Genomic DNA, 20480 nt, shown 5'->3' with positions numbered 1-20480 from the left:
ATTTAAATAAAACAAAATAAATAATTAAAATCCTGAATCAATTAGTGTTAGTTTATAAAGTAAAACCTAAAAAAATAAATAAATAAAAAAAGTTTGTGGCTGTAATGTAACAAAATATGTAAAAGTTCATGGAGTGTAAACACACAGTAAAAATAGTGTGAATAATTTACAGTAAGATGCCTGCAACTGAGGTTGCCAGGATTTTCCATCCATCCATCCATCCATCTTCTTCTGCTTATCCAGGGTCAGGTCGCGGGGGTAGCAGCTTCAGAAGGGAGGCCCAGACTTCCCTCTCCCCAGCCACTTCTTCCAGCTCTTCCGGGGGAATCCCGAGGCGTTCCCAGGCCAGCCGAGAGACATAGTCCCTCCAGCGTGTCCTGGGTCTTCCCCGGGGCCTCCTCCCGGTGGGACGTGTCCAGAACACCTCACCAGGGAGGCGTCCAGGAGGCATCCTGACCAGATGCCCGAGCCTCAACTGGCTACTCTCGATGTGAAGGAGCAGCGGCTCTACTCTGAGTCCCTCCTGGATGACTGAGCTTCTCCTCCTATCTCTAAGAGAGAGCCCAGACACCCTACGGAGAAAACCCATTTCGGCCGCTTGTATTAGTGACCTCGTTCTTTCGGTCATGACCCAAAGCTCATATACCCACTCACAGATTACACCCTATTGTAGAGCTGGTCCAGTGTTCCACGACCAGGACGAAAACCACACTGCTCTTCCTGGATCCGAGGTTCAACTATCCGACGGACCCTCCTCTCCAGGACCCCTGAATAGACCTTGCCAGGGAGGTTTAAGAGTGTGACCCCTCTATAATTGGAGCACACCCTCCGGTCCCCCTTTTTGAACAGGGGGACCACCACCCCAGTCTGCCAATCCAGGGGAACTGCCCCCGATGTCCATGCGATATTGCAGAGTCGCGTCAACCAACACAACCCTACAACATCCAGAGCCTTAAGGAACTCCGGGCGGATCTCATCCACCCCCGGGGCCCTGCCGAGGAGCTTTTTAACCACCTCGGCGACCTCGCCCCCAGAGACTGGAGAGCCCAACCCAGAGTCCCCAGGCTCCGCTTCCTCAGTGGAAGGCATGTTGGTGGGCTTGAGGAGGTCTTCGAAGTACTCTGCCCACCGGCCCACAACGTCCCGAGTAGAGGTCAGCAGCACACCATCCCCACTATAAACAGTGTTGGTGCTGCACCGCTTCCCCCCCCTGAGACGCCGGATGGTGGACCAGAATCGCCTCAAAGCCGTACGGAAGTCTTTCTCCATGGCCTCTCCAAACTCCTCCCACGCCCGAGTTTTTGCCTCAGCAACCGCCCGAGCCGCATGCCGCTTCGCCCGCCGGTACCCATCAGCTGCTTCCGGAGTCCCACAGGCCAAAAAGGCCTGATAGGACTCCTTCTTCAGCCTGACGGCATCCCTCACCGAAGGTGTCCACCAACGGGTTCGAGGGTTGCCGCCGCGACAGGCACCGACAACCTTGCGGCCACAGCTCCGATCGGCCGCCTCGACAATGGAGGCACGGAACATGGTCCACTCAGACTCCATGTCCCCCACCTCCCCCGGGACGTGTTCGAAGTTTTGCCGGAGATGGGAGTTAAAGCTCCGTCTCACAGGGGATTCCGCCAGACGTTCCCAGCAGACCCTCACAACACGTTTGGGCCTGCCAGGTCTGACCGGCTTTCGCCCCCACCACCGGAGCCAACTCACCACCAGGTAGTGGTCAGTGGACAACTACGCACCTCTTTTCACCCGAGTGTCCAAGACATACGGCCGCAGATCTGATGAAACGATGACAAAGTCGATCATCGAACTGCGGCCTAGGGTGTCCTGGTGCCAAGTGCACATATGGACACCCTTATGCTTGAACATGGTGTTCGTTATGGACAATCCATGGTGAGCACAGAAGTCCAGCAACAGAACACCGCTCGAGTTCAGGTCGGGCGGGCCGTTCCTCCCAACCACGCCCCTCCGGGTCTCACTGTCGTTGCCCACGTGAGCGTTGAAGTCCCCCAGCAGAACCAGGGAGTCCCCAGGAGGAGCACTCTCCAGTACCCCCTCTAAGGACTCCAAAAAGGGTGGGTAATCTGAACTGTCGTTCGGCCCGTAAGCACAAACGACAGTCAGAACCCGTCCCCCCACCCGTAGGCGGAGGGATGCTACCCTCTCGTTCACCGGGGTAAACCCCAATGTACAGGCGCCGAGATGGGGAGCAACAAGTATGCCCACTCCTGCCCGACGTCTCTCACCCTGGGCAACTCCAGAGTGGAAGTATGTCCAGCCCCTCTCAAGGAGACTGGTTCCAGAACCAGAGCCATGCGCCGAGGTGAGACCGACTATTTCTAGCCGGAACTTCTCGACCTCACGCACTAGCTCCGGCTCCTTCCACACAAGAGAGGTGACATTCCACATCCCAAGAGCCAGTTTCTGCAACCGAGGATCGGTCCGCCAGGGTCCCTTCCCTCTGCTGCCACCCATCCCACACTGCACCCGACCCCTTTGGCCCCTCCCACGGGTGGTGGGCCCATGGGAGGGGGGGCCCATGTTTCCTCTTCGGGCTGAGCCCGGCCGGGCTCCATGGGTAAAAGCCCGGCCACCAGACGCTCGCCATCGTGCCCCCCCTCCAGGCCTGGCTCCAGAGTGGGGCCCCGGTGACCCGCGTCCGGGCGAGGGAACACCAAGTCCAAGGTTTTCCTTCATCATTGGGGTCTTCGGGCTGCACTTTGTCTGGTCCCTCACCTAGGACCTGTCTGCCTTGGGTGACCCTACCAGGGGCATGAAGCCCCAGACAGCATAGCTCCTAGGATCATTGGGACACTCAAACCCCTCCACCACAATAAGGTGGCAGCCCAAGGAGGTGCCAGGATTTTAGCGCAGAAAATATGGCCATAATGTACAAGACATTATGCTAAATAATTTGGCAACCGTTACTTTAAAATTAAAAAACTGTAAAATTTACTAGAAAATTATGTTTCTTGAGTTTTGAATTTACGGTCTGTAGCTGTTGGCATATTACATTTTTGTCACTATAAACTTTAAGGATTTTTTTTACAGTGTACAGTGTTTTTAGTAAAAATAAATTACATACCTTGGTTCTGATCCTGCAGTTCTTTAATCTGAGATTCTTGTACTAACAAAAAGAAAACACACAAAAAAAATATTTAAAGAATCATATTGACTAATAAATCCTAGTAATTGGATTGGACTTTTTTGTACCAAAAACATTTTAAATAACTCTGTCCAATAGTTTTTTTCTTAGGTCTGTTGATACGTCATCGGATACTTTTAGACAAAATCCAGACAGTCAGATTGAGCCAGACAGCATTTAAATGGTCAACAGGTAAATCTCTACTGCAGTTTCTTTGTGTTTGTAAGTGAAAACCCAGTTGGATTATTGTTTTGACCCTGATGGTGAGTCTAGGACTGACTTCAAATTGCAGGAGCTGAAAATTGGCATTTTGAATAATGCTAAAAGCAAATGCAACAATTGCAAGTGGAAGTGTCTTGTGCTTCCCCTGATGAGGTGAAACTCTGGGTGGTTGCCCAGGTCACCTATATGAGAAATTAAATATATGTGGCCATGTATTTAATACAGTATAATGATCATTTTCCTAACAAATACTACTTTGTGGAGACCCACTGCTCCTAATGGAGGCTAAAGTTTTAACCCTAAAAGACTGGTGTGAGGATAAAGTTAGGAGTTTCATGTTTATTGTTTAACCTCAAGTGTGTTGCAATGACAAGTTTCCTTCAGAGTTCACAAACCTTCTCCTTGTATGTAGACTTACAGAGAGACTTAGCATTAAATGAAACATTGTCTTTGCAGTTTTTCATTTTCTTTGTTTCCTTACTGATGTCTTCTCATGTCTAAATTGTACAGATATCAACAAGCTAAAATAATTGATTGTTATCAAAACAATCGAAGGGCAAAAAGGAGAAATTTGCCAGTTATTAAAAATTATTTGGTACCGAGTGTGAAGCAGCCGGGATGAGGATCAGTATCTCCAAATCCGAGGCCATGGCCTTGAGCCAGAAAAGGGTAGAGTGCCTTCTCTGGGTCGGGGTCGGGGGATGTCCTGCCCCAAGTGGAGGAGTTTAAGTATCTCAGGATCTTGATCACGAATCAGAAAAAAATGGAGCAAGAGATCAACAGACAGATTGGCGCAGCGTCTGCAGTGAAGCTGCCGCTGTACCGGTGTGTCGTGGTGAAGAGAGAGCTGAGTCAAAAAGCAAAGCTCTCGATTTATCGCTCGATTTATGTTCCTATCCTCATCTATGGTCATGAGCTTTGGGTCGTGACCGAAATAACGAGCTCATGGATACAAGCGGCTGAAACGGGTTTTCTCCATAGGATGTCTGGGCTCTCCCTTAGAGATAGGGGGAGAAGCTCAGTCATCTGGGAGGGACTCAGAGTAGAGCCGCTGCTCCTTCTCATCAAGAGGAGCCAGTTGAGGTGGCTCGGGCATCTGGTCAGGATGCCTCCTGGACGCCTCCCTGGTGAGGTGTTCTGGACACGTCCCACCTGGAGGAGGTCCCGGGGAAGACCCAGGACACGCTGGAGGGACTATGTCTCTCCAGCCTTGGGATTCTGCTGGAAGAGCTGGAACAAGTGGCTGGGCAGAGGGAAGTCTTTGCCTCCCTTCTGAAGCTGCTACCTTCACCACCCGACACAGAATAAATGGATGGATGGATGATCAATTATTATTGTTTATGGATATCAATGTTGCCATTAGAATTTCCTTCAGAGTTCACAAACCTTGTCCATCTCTCTTCAGAGCCTCCACTTGGTTTTCAGTGTTGACTTTAACAGCAGCCAGTTCTGCTGCCTGAGCTGAAATGAGAGAATTACCAAAGAGATGGAATCAATTCAAAGATTTTCTTTAGACTAATTAATCTGAGGAAATGTTTATTAGAATTAAAAACCTGAATTTGTTTGGAACAGAAATTTCTTCCTGCTACTAAAACTGTTTATAATCACAAATATCTTCCATGATTTTATTAGGGCCAGAAGACAGATCAACAAAATGATGATTTAATAATTGATCTTGAATAAATGTTTCTGTAATTCACAATCAAGAGTTAGTCTGAGTTAGTTTATCAAGTAAAACCTAAAAAATAAACATTAAATTTGTGATTGTAACGTAATAAAATATGTAAAAGTCATGGGGTATAAAAACTTCTTCAAAACTCTGTAGAAAACATTTTTAGTAAAACTAAACTACATACCTTGGTTCTGATCCTGTAGTTGTTTTACTTGAGTTTCTTGTACTAAAGAAAAATAAACACAAATAATGTTTTAGTCGATTATATGTCATGTTAAAATTATTCTTTATTGAGAAATTTGTAATGCTTAAAAAATATTTGAAATTGTTGTTTTGGTAATTTACTATATTTTCTATGGTAATGTAGTGTTGTAGTCTGTAGCTGTTGGCATATTACATTTTTTCCCCATAAATATTACAGATTTTTTTTACAGTGTGCTTCTTCTGCAAAACGCTGTAGAAAACATTTGTAGTAAAAATAAACTACATACCTTGGTTCTGATCCTGCAGCTTTTGTACCTGAGTTTCTTGTACTAAAGAAAAATAAACACAAAAATAATGTTTTAACTTATGATCTGTCATTCATTTCAAATAATCTTTATTTAGAACTTTTGGTCTAATAAAATCAGTACCTTGGTATCGTTGGTTCAGGGATTGCAGCTCCGTCGTTTTCACTGATAATGATAATAAATAATTAAAACTCTGAACTGTAATGATCATTTCATCAATAATTGATTCAAACACTGTAACTCTCTGTAAACATACCTTCATTGTCTTTCTGTAGGTGCTGCACCTCCACCTTCAGTGCAGCCACCAAGGCGGTCATCTCTCTCAGAACAGCATTGATGTCCTGTGTGCAGGTCTGCTGCTCAGTCAGACTCTGCTTCTTCCACTTGTCCCTCAGTTTGTCTTACATGTGACAGAATGTCATTGTCAGACTGAACTTGCAGCTCAGTCTGCAGCTGAGCTGCAAGCTCACGGCTCACGACTGAAATTAAAAACATTTTTCTATCCATCCTCAGTGTCTCTGGAGGTCCACTCTGCTGTTTGAGACTTAAATAGGAATAGAGTTTATTATTACTGATTAATTATTACCATGCTATTATCATAAACAATATGATAAGACTTGATACTTTAGACTTGACCTATAAAAATTACAATCTAGGGTCATAAAGGAAATTATAACCAGTTTGTAGGAACGTGATTCTGAATGTTTATGGTGTTAAAATAACTTCTTAAAGTTCAAAGGCTTTAAATTCTTGTTTCAACTTGCAAGAAAATAAATATTAGATCTAATAATTCGTAGGACACTAATCAAAAACCAAAGACAGACGATGCATAAATAATTATAGGTCTTATTAAACTCAAGTATTAAGCATGTTGAAGAAATGCTTTAATATTACAAGTGTCAGTAATTTATGATAAATGGTTTAAATGAGATTTTACTAAAAGATCAAAAATTTCTGTATCAAATGTTAGAATCAGGTCATTTATCATGTTGTTCACATGATCCAGATGAAACATTATAGTTTGTCTGTTAAGGTATGAATATTTTTATTTATCCTGTTTATTTATTCGAACATTAAATAAAAATATCCACCACTTTCCAAAAGATGTCAAGGGCAAAAAAAAGTCATCACTTTGGAAAAGTCTGACTTATACCTTTGTTTTAGGAAGATTCTGCTGGTATACAGCTGGACTGAAACCAACTTTTAAAAAGCAAAAGTAGGTTTGCTTCTTTTCCATTTAAAACTGATCAGACAGCAGGTTCCCTTCTTAATTCCTTGGGGAAAAAAGTTTTAGTACTTATGCTTATTGTTTTAGGACTCAGGAGCTTTTTCTGAGGAAAATGATCCAGACACTCAACTTACTCTCTCCTGTAAGTCCTGTACCGCCTGCTCTGTGTTCACTCTCTGCTTCCTCAGTCCGAACCTGCCTGGTTGTGACATTAAGGGTTAAGGTGAAGCAGAGAGCGAACAGTGAGCAAGCTTGATACCGCCTAGCAGGGCGGTACCAGAGGCGGTACCAGAGGGCCCTGGTACCGCCCTGGAACCAGGGTTATAACCGATACGCATGAGCCTCTACCCCAAAAACACGAACATTAAATCGGAAAAGGGAAATTCCTCCTGCAGGGGAGGAGAATAAGGTTTAAAAGCATCTGTTCTGGGTCAGTTTTTCATCTGATGCTCTCAGATCAACTCTCTCTCACTCTTTTTGTGTGGAGCTGAAAATACTTGTTGCTCATTTGAATCGCCGGCTTGCTATGGACAGAAACAGAGGAACAGTCTGTCGGTCTGAACCACTAAACTTTGAGCTGAATTTTCTGAGATTCTTCTTCGGCTTTTCGTTCAGACTTCGTTTCAGCTACGTCCGCACCGACAGCCTTGTATTTACCTTACAGATTTCCCGCGTCATGCGGAGCAGAAGCGGCCAGAGGCCTTCTGGGATGTTTGACCTGGTGATACAGGTCAACATGACCGCAGGTCAGAGGAGGACAGAGTGAACACCTCCTTCAGAGAAAGTGCAGCTTAAAAAGAGCAAACTGACAAATTTTAATATCGGTGAACAAAGAGCAACATTTCATCAATTCGGAAAGATTTTCCTCTAAACTCCAAACAGAAAAGTTCTCCAAGCCCAGACTTCTGACTGCATGCCGCTGGAGCCAGACGGCTCCTTTTAGTTGACCCCACTTCAGAACCGATGTTGACCTCGGTAGCCTGGTCTGTCATCGGTCTGTGAGTTCAGCTGCAGACACAAGCTGTCGATTTGATCAGACAAAGACCGAAACGCGTGTCGATCAAAGAAACGCAGGATGATCACAGAGCTGATGCCGAGTCCTGATCTGATTGCAAACATCAGTATTCTGCTCCGTGAATTCTGACCGCTAGAGAAACCTTCGCGAAATGAAATGAACTTTTTAATAAACTGCTCTGATGGAAGAATAAGCATTTATTTGTTCTTTCCTCGCATAAAAGGTGACATGCGTCTCCTTCCTGTTGTAGTTCAGGTAGGCAGGTTTAGACGAGCTGCGGCTCAGCGCTGCCGTGGAGCAATCTGATTGGCTGTGGAAGCAGTGCACTGTGCCTGAGGCTTCACTCTACCACCACTGTAGAGCTGGACTACCCAGATCTGCTCTACTCGTTGTAAGAGTTGAGAGTCTTCGTGAACCCACTGATGCAGCACAACACACACAATAATAATAATAAATAATAATAATAATAATAATAATAATAATAGGTGTATTAATGCATCACTAAAACATGCAAGAGAAACTTCCTTTGCAAACATCATCAGTAAAAACATTAACAAAACTTAAGTTTTATTTGTCACAGTTGACAGGCTCACAAACTCTCCAATGACGCTACCGCCTGAATTTCAGTCTAATGCCGCCTGCGACCAGTTTGCCATCTTTGTTGAAGAGAAAATAAAGTAAATATTAAAAGTTTAATCTGCACATCCACACTGCTAAACCCAAACATAACAAATGCAGAAAAAAAGGACCCAATTTCAACTACTCAATTATAAAACATTAGAAGAAATTATAGGTAAATTAAGCTCAAGTTCCTGCTGTCTGGATGTTTTAGCCACACATTTCTTTAACAAAGTCCTGTCATTTCTAATGATCTGATCCAAATAGTAAACTCATCAGGCGTTTTCCCCCAGGATTTGAAAACAGCAGTAATCAAACCACTGATAAAAAGAACAATCTGGACAAATCACTACTGCAGAATTACAGTCCGACCTCTGACCTCTGACCTCTGATTCATCATCAAAGTTATTCAAAACACTGTTTAAACATTTAAATAGCTTCCTAGCTATAACCAAGTGCTTTGTTTAAGTCCTGGACTTTATGCATCATGCCAGAATAAATACCATTTTATTTTAACATGATTCTAACATTTTTTTCCAAATTTAACCTCAAACGTGCAAAACACACTAAATTCCACACTGCAAATATTTATTAAACAAAAAGAAAGCCTGAATGCAAATTCAGTGTTTCATATAAACAAGTAGAAGTCCAGATTTAGATTTTTCCCCATTCAAAATTCTGATTGGTCTCATTTTCAATCATCCTATTACAGATTCACTGATTTATGTTTTTCTAAATTCATTCAGTTACATATACAAACAGGTCCGTTACGGCGCGGCGCGATTTGAAGAGTTTGACTCGTCAAGCACGTCCAACACGTCTGACAAATAGGCTGGCAACGGAAAACAACGGCTGGAGTGATTCTGACGCTTCTAACCCGCCTTCAACGCTACTCCACATAGACTTTGAATGTAAACCAGACCCAGGTGTGTTTTTGATGCGTGTCACGCGTGTGATGTGTACGCATCATTTGACTAGAGCAATAACAAAAAATCTCAAACACATTTATATTTCTTATGGCTGCCATGTGGAAACCAAACAGCTCATTTAACAAAACTGTAATCAATGTTATTTTACAAATGAATCATTTTCATGTTTAAATCTTTGATGCAGACGTGTTTTTTGGTGCTACTGTCACCTTTATTGTAATAAAAATCATGTTAACTGCCTACATGGTGAAAAGTAGATGACCACTAAAGGTGGTGTGACGATTTTGATTATCATGAACCCATGAATTGGCCCACATTCTTAAATATACAACATTTCCAATTTCTAACAGCAGTGAGACGCCATTAGAGGCTTTCTGAGCACCAGTAGGCTGAGACGTATATGATGTACAGATTTGTTCTCCGTTCTTGACCAACACAGCAGATGTAGGATTAGGAGAACCATGTCCATATATGTGGAACTCAAAGTGATAAACTCCTCTTACTGGTGCAGTGAACAGTCCTGTGAAGAATCATTATCAGAATTATAAACATTTTCTTAACTTTTATAACAAATTTACCACATTTTAGTTATATGATTGTAAACATAAATGTAAAATATAAGGAGTAAATTGCAGCACCTGTGTCTGGGTTGTAGGCATTCCCAATATTAGTAACAACACGTTTGAAGATCAGAGTTATATCGGTGTTGAACGGTCCAATGGTTCTATAATCCGATGCCAACAAAGAGACAGAGAAAGCCAGGCGTTTGACTGAGAGACAGACAGATATGGGACATCAGACAAATGTTGTTATACTGGAAGAAAAGTATTAAACATTAGTATATTTGCCAAAGTTAATATTGTTTAAACAAGCCAACTGACATGACAAGTCCAAGTAATCTACATGTGCCCAAAGAATTTAAAACAACTGTGTCCAATGGTTATTTTCTTTGGTATTTTGATAGGTAAAAGCCATAGACAGTCAAATGCTGCCAGACAGCACAGTTATTGCTTAGGTCTGGAAATTTATGATGCATGATAGTAGAGGGCAAAGGACAATTACTTCACATCCATAGCTACATCGCTGTGGTAGAAGTATTCAGTTAACAAAATGAACCCTGGAGATGGAGCTAATATTAATTTAATGCAGTGAGCCACAGCAAAAGAAAAAACAGCAGAAAAACTGTTGAAGAGCAATTGTCTTGCTCTCTGTATCATCTACCCTACACAGACCCGTTGCCATAGCAACTGACTGACAACAGTTCCACTAATGTATCAGGATTTAACACCAAAAACCACACAAATATTTCCCACACAGAGAACAGAACATTCAGTCAGTTGCAGTTTCAGTTCAGGCTTTATGCTTATTTTGTGATTATCATCATTTTTATTCAATAATCACTTGAACACAGCAATGCTTAGCTAATTTAAACACCTGCTCTACTGATAATGTATTGTGTTGGTGTGTGTCGGTCACCTTATCTGCTTTAACAGAACCAAAACACAATTTCTGCAGCAAGCCTACATGTTAAAGTTGTCAAAGTAAAGCTAGCAAACTGACCTATGTCAAGAAAACCCGAGATCATCCCATTTCCCCATGCTGGGGATTTCAGTTTAATAGTAACAATGAAGTCACCTTTAAAGTTAATAACACAAGAAACATCTAGACCCAACAGTAGACTCAAACTTCAATACAATCAGTCAGGTTGTGTGTGTTGTTTTTGTCTCCTAGAAACTTTGCTTTATTTCTATTTCTTTTTCCTTTCTAATCATATGAAATCATAATCAGTCATGAAACAGGTACAGCAGGCTTCCTGAGAAAAGGGGAAGTAAGTTTCCAGCTTGCAGATTTATGAAAATAGTTGAGACTATTCCTTATTTCAAAGCATGAAAGTTTTAAAGAATGAAATCGAAACATTTTGAATAACTGGATAAGACCCAAAATAAAATACTTATATTAATGTTGGTTTACTTGTAAGAATACTTACACTTACACTTACACTTGTGGGGATGTTTACAAGTAAAACAAGCAACTGTAACTTTGGTATCAAATAATTAGAATCATAGATTATTCCTGATTTCTCTTCAGAAAAACGTCTGTAATAACTCACATTAAGATCATAATAAGAGTAACTAATAAGTTATGGTTATCATAATATTATCAGCTAAATCAGAGAAGCTAAAAAGGTTATAGATGTGTTTCTGACATTGAACTTGAAATGGTGTAAAATGTGTAACTGTAATTAAAGATCCCTGATGTTGTGTTGGAGGTAGATCATAGGCGAAAGGTTAGGGAAAAGCGGAACTAACAGGAGAGCAGAGATGACCAACACCTCATTTGGAAACAGATTGTTGAACAACTTAAATTGTTGAAAGAGTAGGTTGTGCAGGCAACAGATGTAGGATGACCTTTGAACAACCCTGGGACATTAGCACAGACATCAGTACATGATGCCTCTAAGACAGTGATGGATATGAGATCATCTATCCAAGAAGTCAGCCAATGAAACAAGTACAGCAACAGTGCTAGCCAATGCAAACTCATCTGTAGGGTGGCTAAACCCTATAAAAGGTTCCTCCACAAAAGAGGAACCTTTGGTTGGATCCTCCAGGCAGCTTGAAGCCAAGATCAAGAAGGACAAAGAACTCTGTAGCTGAAGAAGAGCCGGGGCCACAGAGCCGAAGACTGTTCTGCGCATGTCAGCCCCGCAACATATGGCTTCAAATCGCACTTCTCTCATCGGCTGGGTTCAGACCCCAAAGACAAAGATGAAGACCAAGGCAAAGATGAAGATAAAGGCAAAGACAAAGACAAAAAAAAGGCTTTAGTTTAGCTGGAACGCCAACATGCAGAAGCATTATCTGACGCGCTTCCCTCCACGCACCGCCCCAGGCCCAAGCAAAATTGCCAAGACTTGACAGGTCCGCTGTAATAAAAAGGTTGGGGACCACTGGGTTCAGGGATAGGCTGTAGAAAGTTAATCAAAGTCAACGTACAGACCCCACTTGACATGAAAACATAACTGTGTGTGTGTACTTGTCTAGCGATCTTATTTAGGACCATGTCTGGCATATTTAACCCTCTGAACACAATGGGCGTTATGGGGACCAAAGCCTGGTCCTAATATTGTGGTCCCACTTTTTTAGTTAGACTGTCCCCAGTACACCTACTACAGGAGATTAGGCCCCAATTTTAAGACTTTTTTCCACTTTAACAGTAAGATTTACGTTCAGATGTTTACGGAAGCTAGCAGTAAGTTAAAGTTAGGAGTTTCGTGTTTATTTGTTTAATCTCAAGTGTGTTGCAATGACAATTTCCTTCAGAGTTCACAAACCTTCTCCGTTTCTCTTCACAGTCTCCACGTGGTTTTCACTGATGGTGGCCTTGATTGCAGCCAGTTCTGCTGCATGAGCTGAAATGAAAAAGTTACCAAAGACTTGATGTTAAATGAAACATTATGTGTCTGCAGTTTTTATATTTTCTTTCTTCCCTTACTGATGTCTTCACATGTCTAGAATTCATTGTACAGCTATCACGATAAGTTATAATAATTGATTGTTATCAAAGTCACTGATATGGATGTTGATGTTGCCATTAGAGTTTCCTTCAGAGTTCACAAACCTTCTCCTTGAATCTTCAGAGCCTCCACTTGGTTTCCAGTCATGTTGGCTTTGACTTTAACAGCAGCCAGTTCTGCTGCCTGAGCTGAAATGAAAAAGTTACCAAAGACTTGACATTAAAATAAACTTTATGTCTTTGCAGTAATTACTCTGAGGTCTTGCTTTGCTTCCTTACTGATGTTTTCTCATGTCTAAAATTTATTGTCTGGATTTAACAAAGCGTTTGTTATAAAAATGAATCTTCTAAAAGAATCATCAAGACATTATTAGAATGTGTTGAGTTACAGTCTGCTCATCTCATTATATGCATTTCCTCATAACATGTCCACTATTTTGCCAAAGTATTCACTCACCTGCCTTGACTCACATGTGAGCTTAAATAACATCAGATTAATAATCTATAGGGTTCAATATGACGATGCTCCACCTTTAAAAGCTACAACTTCAACTCTTCTGGGAAGGATTGGGAGTGTTTATTGAGATTTTTGACAATTCTCCCAGAAGCGCATTTATGAGGTCACATACTGATGTTGGGCAAGAAGACCTGTCTCTCAGTCTCTGCTCTAATTCATCCCAAATATGATCTATGGGGTTGAAGTCAGGACTCTGTACAGGCCAGTCAAGTTCATCCACACCAGACTCTGCCTTTCATGTCTTTATGGACATTGCTTTGTGCTCTGGTGCTCAGTCATGTTGGAAGAGGAAGGAGCCAGATCCAAACTGTTCCCACAAAGCTCAGAGCTTGGAATTGTCCAAAATGTCTTGGTGTGCTGAAGCATTCAGAGTTCCTTTCACTGGAACTAAGGGGCCAAACTCAGCTCCTGAAAAACAACCCCACCCCATGATCCACCCTCCACCAAACTTTATACTTGGCACAATGCAGTCAGATAAGTACGGTTGTCCTGGCAACCGCCAAACCCAGACTCGTCCATCAGATTGCCAGATGGAGACGAGAGATTCGTCACTCCAGAGAAGGCGCCTCCGGTGCTCTAGAGTCCACTTCATACCACTGCATCCGACTCTTTGCATTTCACTTGGTGATGTATGGCTTGGATGCAGCTGGTCACCATGGAAACCCATTCCATGAAGCTCTCTGCATACAGTTCTGGATCTAATCTAAAGGCCACATGAAGTTTGGAGGTCTGTAGTGATTGACTCTGCAGAATGTTGGCGACCTCTTCAGCATCCACTGACCGACCTGCTCCATCAGTGTACTTGGCCTACCACTAGGGGGCTGAGTTGCTGTCGTTCCAAACTCTTCCATTTTTTTTTAGAAATGGCTGACAGTTGACTGTGGAATATTTAGGAGTGAGGAAATTTCACCACTGGATTTGTTGCACATCCTATCACAGTTCCACGCTGGAATTCACTGAACTCCTGAGAGCCAAGCATTCTTTCACACATGTTTATAAAAACAGTCTTCATGCCGAGATGCTTCATTTTATCCACCTGTGGCCATGAAAGTGACTGGAGCACCTGATTCTGATCATTTGGATGGGTGAGAAAATACTTTTGGTAATATATTGCTAATTTGCTAATAACAAACCCAAATAGACAGAACATGACAATCCTTACCTTTTGGATCCAGTTCTTGTCTCATGACAGGAAATGACCCATGAATTTAACCTTTTCACATATTAGTCATGATTTAGCTTCCACTTCAACAATCAATAAGTCACATTTATTCTGAAACCAGATTCTTAGTAGACGGCATAGAATAATGATAATAACAAACCTTCTCCTTCTCTCTTTAGAGCCTCCACTTGGTTTTCAGTGTTGAGTTTAACAGCAGCCAGTTCTGCTGCCTGAACTGAAAAGAAAAAATTACCAGACTTACAAAGAGACTTAGCATTAATTGAAACATTGTCTTTGCAGTTTTTCATTTTCTTTGTTTCCTTACTGATGTCTTCTCATGTCTAAATTGTACAGATATCAACAAGCTAAAATAATTGATTGTTATCAAAACAATCAAAGGGCAAAAAGGAGAAATCTGCCAGTTATTAAAAATTATTTGGTGCCGAGTGTGAAGCGGCCGGGATGAGGATCAGTGTCTCCAAATCCGAGGCCATGGCCTTGAGCCAGAAAAGGGTAGAGTGCCTTCTCTGGGTTGGGGTCAGGGGATGTCCTGCCCCAAGTGGAGGAGTTTAAGTATCTTGGGATCTTGATCACGAATCAGAAAAAAATGGAGCAAGAGATCAACAGACAGATTGACGCAGCGTCTGCAGTGAAGCTGCCGCTGTACCGGTGTGTCGTGGTGAAGAGAGAGCTGAGTCAAAAAGCAAAGCTCTCGATTTATCGCTCGATTTATGTTCCTATCCTCATCTATGGTCATGAGCTTTGGGTCATGACCGAAAGAAGGAGCTCATGGATACAAGCGGCTGAAACGGGTTTTCTCCATAGGATGTCTGGGCTCTCCCTTAGAGATAGGGGGAGAAGCTCAGTCATCTGGGAGGGACTCAGAGTAGAGCCGCTGCTCCTTCTCATCAAGAGGAGCCAGTTGAGGTGGCTCGGGCATCTGGTCAGGATGCCTCCTGGACGCCTCGCTGGTGAGGTGTTCTGGACACGTCCCACCAGGAGGAGGCCCCGGGGAAGACCCAGGACACGCTGGAGGGACTATGTCTCTCGGCTGGCCTGGGAACGCCTTGGGATTCCCTTGGAAAAGCTGGAACAAGTGGCTGGGCAGAGGGAAGTCTGGGCCTCCCGGATGGACGGACGGATGGCTGATCAATTATTATTGTTTATGGATATCAATGTTGCCATTAGGGTTTCCTTCAGAGTTCACAAACCTTGTCCATCTCTCTTCAGAGCCTCCACTTGGTTTTCAGTGTTGACTTTAACAGCAGCCAGTTCTGCTGCCTGAGCTGAAATTAGAGAATTACCAAAGAGATGGAATCAATTCAAAGATCTTTCTTAGAGTAATTAATCTGAGGAATTGTTCAGTAGAATTAAAAACCTGAATTTGTTTGGAACAGAAATGTTTTCTTGCTTCTAAAACTGTTTACTGATATTTTCCATGATTTTTTGGGATATTAAAACAACACACCAAAATATTCAAGTCCTGAATAAATGTTCCTTTAAATCACAATGAAGTGTTAATCTGAGTTAGTATATCACGTAAAACCTAAAATATCATTAAAGTTTGTGACTGTACTGGAACAAAAAAGTAAAAGTCATGGGTTAAAAATACTTCTGCAAAGCTCTGGAGAAAATATTTGTAGTAAAATTAAACTACATACCTTGGATCTGTTCCTGCAGGTCTTTTACTTGAAATTCCTGTGCTAAAGAAAAGAAAACACAAAAATTATATTTTAGTTGATTCTGTCATATATTCAAAATAATCTTTATTTAGAACTTTTGGTCTAATAAAATCAGTACCTTGGTATCGTTGGTTCAGGGATTGCAGCTCCATCATCTTCACTGATAATGATAATAAATAATTAAAACTCTGAACTGTAATGATCATTTCATCAATAATTGATTCAAACACTGTAACTCTCTGTAAACATACCTTCATTGTCTTTCTGTAGGTGCTGCACCTCCACCTTCAGTGCAGCACCTACCATTTTTTTTACAATTCACTGGAAAACTACCACATGCAATGAAACTCAGAGCAGATCAGATAAGAACTGATCCTGAATCTCAAAAATCCCTGTTGACTGGCTCCAAAGACGAGTTTTGACGTTGCTTTGACCAAACTGTCGACCGACTCAAACTGAGACATTTCCATTATCTATACTGAGTTTGGTGTTTTAAACCAATGATTGCAAATCACCTTTATGTTACATGCTTGCTTAACATTTGTGTAACAGGTGCTACCACCAGGTGTTGCACCTTCCCTATGGCTTGAGCTTCCATAAAAGGAAAGCTGGCAGGGCTGTGGCCAAGTTTCAATTTCCTGTGTGTCTGAGCAGGTGAGTGATGTTCCCATGTATCCCATTGTTTGGTGACTGTGGTAGAGATGGAGGAATACCGTTTTAATAATGTGCTGATGTGTTTTGTTGTTTTTAAAGTTGTAGTTTCGGGGATAGATAATGTTCCATATTTATTTGTTTAATCTCAAATGTGTTGCAATGACAAGTTTCCTTCAGAGTTCACAAACCTTCTCCATCTCTCTTCAGATTATCTCCCTGGTTTTCAGCGTTGGCTCTAATACCAGCCAGTTCTGCTGCCACAGCTGAAATGAGAGAATTACCAACGAGATGGAATCAATTCAAAGATTTTCTTTAGACTAATTAATCTGAGGAATTGCTTATTAGAATGAAAAATCTGCATTTGTTTGTAACAGAAATTTCTTCTTGCTACTAAAACTGTTTATAATCACAAATATCTTCCATAATTTTATTAGGGCTAGAAGACAGATCAACAAAATGATGATTTAATAATTGATCTTGAATAAATGTTTCTGTAATTCACAATCAAGAGTTAGTCTGAGTTAGTTTATCAAGTAAAACCTAAAAAAAAGCATTAAAATTTATGATTGCAATGTAATAAAATTTTAAAATAAAAAAGTCATGGGGTGTAAACACTTCTGCAAAACTCTGTTGAAAACATTTGTAGTAAAAATAAACTACATACCTTGGATCTGATCCTGCAGCGTTTTTACTTGAGTTTCTTGTACTAAAGAAAAATAAACACAAATTATGTTTTAGTTGATTATGTGTCATATGTTAAAAAATCATTTTTATTTAGAAATTTGGACTGTAAAAAAAATACTTGAAATTTCTGTTTTGGTAATTTAGTTTATTTTCTATGGTAATGTAGTGTTTTGGATTTTTACAGTCTAACTGTTGGTATTTTTTTCTATAAACTTTACAGTGTACTCCTGCAAAACGCTGTAGAAAATATTTGTAGTAAAAATAAACTACATACCTTGGTTCTGATCCTGCAGCTTTTGTACCAGAGTTTCTTGTACTAAAGAAAAATAAACACAAAAATAATGTTTTAACTTATGATCTGTCATATATTTAAAATAATCTTTATTTAGAACTTTTGGTCTAATAAAATCAGTACCTTGGTATCGTTGGTTCAGGGATTGCAGGTCCGTCGTCTTCCCTGATAATGATAATAAATAATTAAAACTCTGATCTGTAATGATCATTTCATCAATAATTGATTCAAACACTGTAACTCTCTGTAAACATACCTTCATTGTCTTTCTCTAGGTGCTGCACCTCCACCTTCAGTGCAGCCACCAAGGCGGTCATCTCTCTCAGAACAGCATTGATGTCCTGTGTGCAGGTCTGCCGCTCAGTCGGAGGCTCTGCTTCTTCGCCTTCTCCCTCAGTTTGCCATACATGTGGCAAAATGTCAGACTGAACTTGCAGCTCAGCTGTAGAGACGGAGCAGACTAGCAGCAGCAACGGGAAAAACATTTTCATTTCCATCCTCAGTGTCTCTGGAGGTCCACTCTGCTGTTTGACACTTAAACAGAAATAGAGTTTATTATTAATGATTAATTATTACCATACTATTATCATAAACAATATGATACTTTAGAGTTGACCTATAAAAATTACAATCTAGGAATATAAAGGATATTATAACCAGTTTGTAGGAACGTGATTCTGAATGTTAATTAAAAAAAAAAAACTTCTTACAGTTCAAAGGTTTTAAATTCTCGTTTCAACTTGCAGAAAAATACATATTAGATCTAATAAATTCACAGGAAGCTAAACAAAAACAAAAGAAAGACCACGTATGAATAATTATATTTCTTATTAAATTCACGTCGGCATGTCGAGGAAATGCTTTAAATTTGACAAGTGTCAGTAATTTACCATAAATGGTTTAGATGAGATTTTACTAAAAGGTTAAAGGTTAGAATCAGGTCATTTATCACAGTGGTCCCCAACCTTTTTATTACCGCGGACCGGTCAAGACGTGGCAATTTTGCTTGCAGCCCCGGGTGGGTGCGGGGAGAGAAGCGCGTCAGATGATGCTTCTGCGTGTTGGTGTTCCAGCTAAAGCCTTTTTTTTTTTTTTGCCCCGATTTTCCCTTTATGACAATCTTACAACGTCCTGCAGTGAGTGCTGTGTTACGTGGTGATGAACATTGTCTTGGTCCTTTTATCGCAGCCTGTGGGGTTTTTTTTGTTTTTTTTCCTGACTGGGAGCGAGAACTCAACCTGTTGAATGTGACAGGTAGCCAATCAGAAAGCGCGGTGACGTAAGAACGGAGAGGAACCCCAAACAGTTGACATGGCAACTGAGAGTCCGGTGGACTTCGGAGGTGATATGTGGAAATGTTTATTACTATATGTAAAGGTCATTTTTATATATGTCTATTATATGTGGTTATGTTTATTCAGTTAAAATATTAACTACGAAAAAACATTAACTCACCTCCAAATCATAGAGCAGTAAATAGAGCTGCTGATCCCGCCTCTTTTATCAAACGCCTTTTCTTTTTGTTTCCTCTTTTATCGCTTAAAATGAGCCACAAACTATCACTGCTGCTTCTACATCGTCATCCGTGTTTGATTATTCTAAATTCACGTTTGGCATGTTGGAGGTTTTACTGGATGTTCGTGAGTGGAATCGGTTCTGTGGTGTGTTGCTCCTGCCGTGTGAACCGACCGAACCTGTTGGACTTTTATCGGCTCTGTGGTCACAGAGGTTTGGAAAATCGGCCCACATTCCTTAAATCGTGCCGTGTGAACCAGAGCTAAAACTCACAAGCTCCTCTCCTCTCCTCTCATCTCGTCTCTCCACTGCCATAACGCTCTCCGACTCTGGTCGCTATGGTAACGTTTACGTATCCCTTCAAAATAAGATACAGATGCGCCACAAAAACGAACGTTTTACTTTCGTGAAAATTTTAACTCACGATAACAACTAACGGAAACCTTGAGCTTGTTTCTCTGCAACAAGACGGTCCATCTGTGAGAGAAGAGAGACAATGACACCGGAAGTGTTGCTAATGCTCTGGGTTCTTGGTCTCTAGTGGAGAATCAGTTTGAAGCTTAATTGCCTCATTAACATCCGGTCACCAGATCATGCAGAGCTTTAAATGTGGGAATCATCTACCGGGATAAATCCATTCTCCTGTCTCTTCTCTGGACCTTTTCCCCTTCGCAAAGAAACTTTCCAAAGAATCTGATCTGTTTCTTACTCACTGTTGGCGCGCAAGACGTAAGAGAAAAGGATTTTCAAAATAAAAGATCCCCCAGGCTCAAATAATACATAAAACGGAAATATTTAATTATTTCTTGCGCGGCCCGGTACCGGTCCGCAGCTCGGGGGTTGGGGACCACGGTTTTAATCCATTTCAGATTTGACACAGTTAATGTAATAGACCAGAATTATACACACATTTGAAAGAAATCCCCTATTAGTGTTTCCACTATTCTTTTAATTTGAAAAATACAGAAACAATCTGATTCAAATAGACAGTTTGTTCCTCCAGTTTTCATAAAAGTTGTAAATGACACTTTAATTCAGATGATCTTGTTCAGCTTTTATGTTCTGATTAGACTTTAGCAAAAATAATCATTTTCTCAGCTACAGATACAGACATGTT

General features: G+C 41.3%; 1 protein-coding gene and 1 long non-coding RNA gene across 5 annotated transcripts; both read right to left on the bottom strand.

Moving 5' to 3' along the window:
* Positions 1-4837: 4837 nt before the first annotated feature.
* LOC114148660 (uncharacterized) lies at positions 4838-5705 on the bottom strand. The gene is made up of 3 exons (XR_003596318.1): positions 5675-5705; positions 5534-5575; positions 4838-5226 (listed from the first exon to the last, which is right to left on the bottom strand). It is a non-coding gene; the product is annotated as an uncharacterized LOC114148660 (long non-coding RNA).
* Positions 5706-9535: 3830 nt separating this feature from the next.
* LOC114148656 (uncharacterized) lies at positions 9536-18261 on the bottom strand. 4 transcript variants are annotated; one of them, XM_028024068.1, is made up of 13 exons: positions 18105-18261; positions 17972-18013; positions 17831-17872; positions 17537-17578; positions 17061-17135; positions 16337-16378; positions 16198-16239; positions 15748-15822; positions 14697-14771; positions 12963-13046; positions 12676-12753; positions 9980-10111; positions 9536-9861 (listed from the first exon to the last, which is right to left on the bottom strand). In XM_028024068.1, the coding sequence occupies exons 1-13, from the start codon at positions 18163-18165 to the stop codon at positions 9581-9583; spliced, it is 1071 nt and encodes a 356-aa protein (XP_027879869.1). In that variant the 5' UTR covers positions 18166-18261; the 3' UTR covers positions 9536-9580. The 4 variants fall into 4 exon arrangements, with proteins under 4 accessions (XP_027879869.1, XP_027879870.1, XP_027879871.1 ...); XM_028024069.1 differs by lacking the exon at positions 14697-14771; XM_028024070.1 differs by lacking the exons at positions 16198-16239; positions 16337-16378; positions 17061-17135; positions 17537-17578.
* Between the last annotated feature and the right edge of the window lie 2219 nt (positions 18262-20480).

Source organism: Xiphophorus couchianus, chromosome 7 (assembly GCF_001444195.1).
Source record: "Xiphophorus couchianus chromosome 7, X_couchianus-1.0, whole genome shotgun sequence".
In the NCBI taxonomy this organism is placed as follows: domain Eukaryota; kingdom Metazoa; phylum Chordata; class Actinopteri; order Cyprinodontiformes; family Poeciliidae; genus Xiphophorus; species Xiphophorus couchianus.
This window is presented reverse-complemented; position numbering and strand designations above follow the sequence as displayed.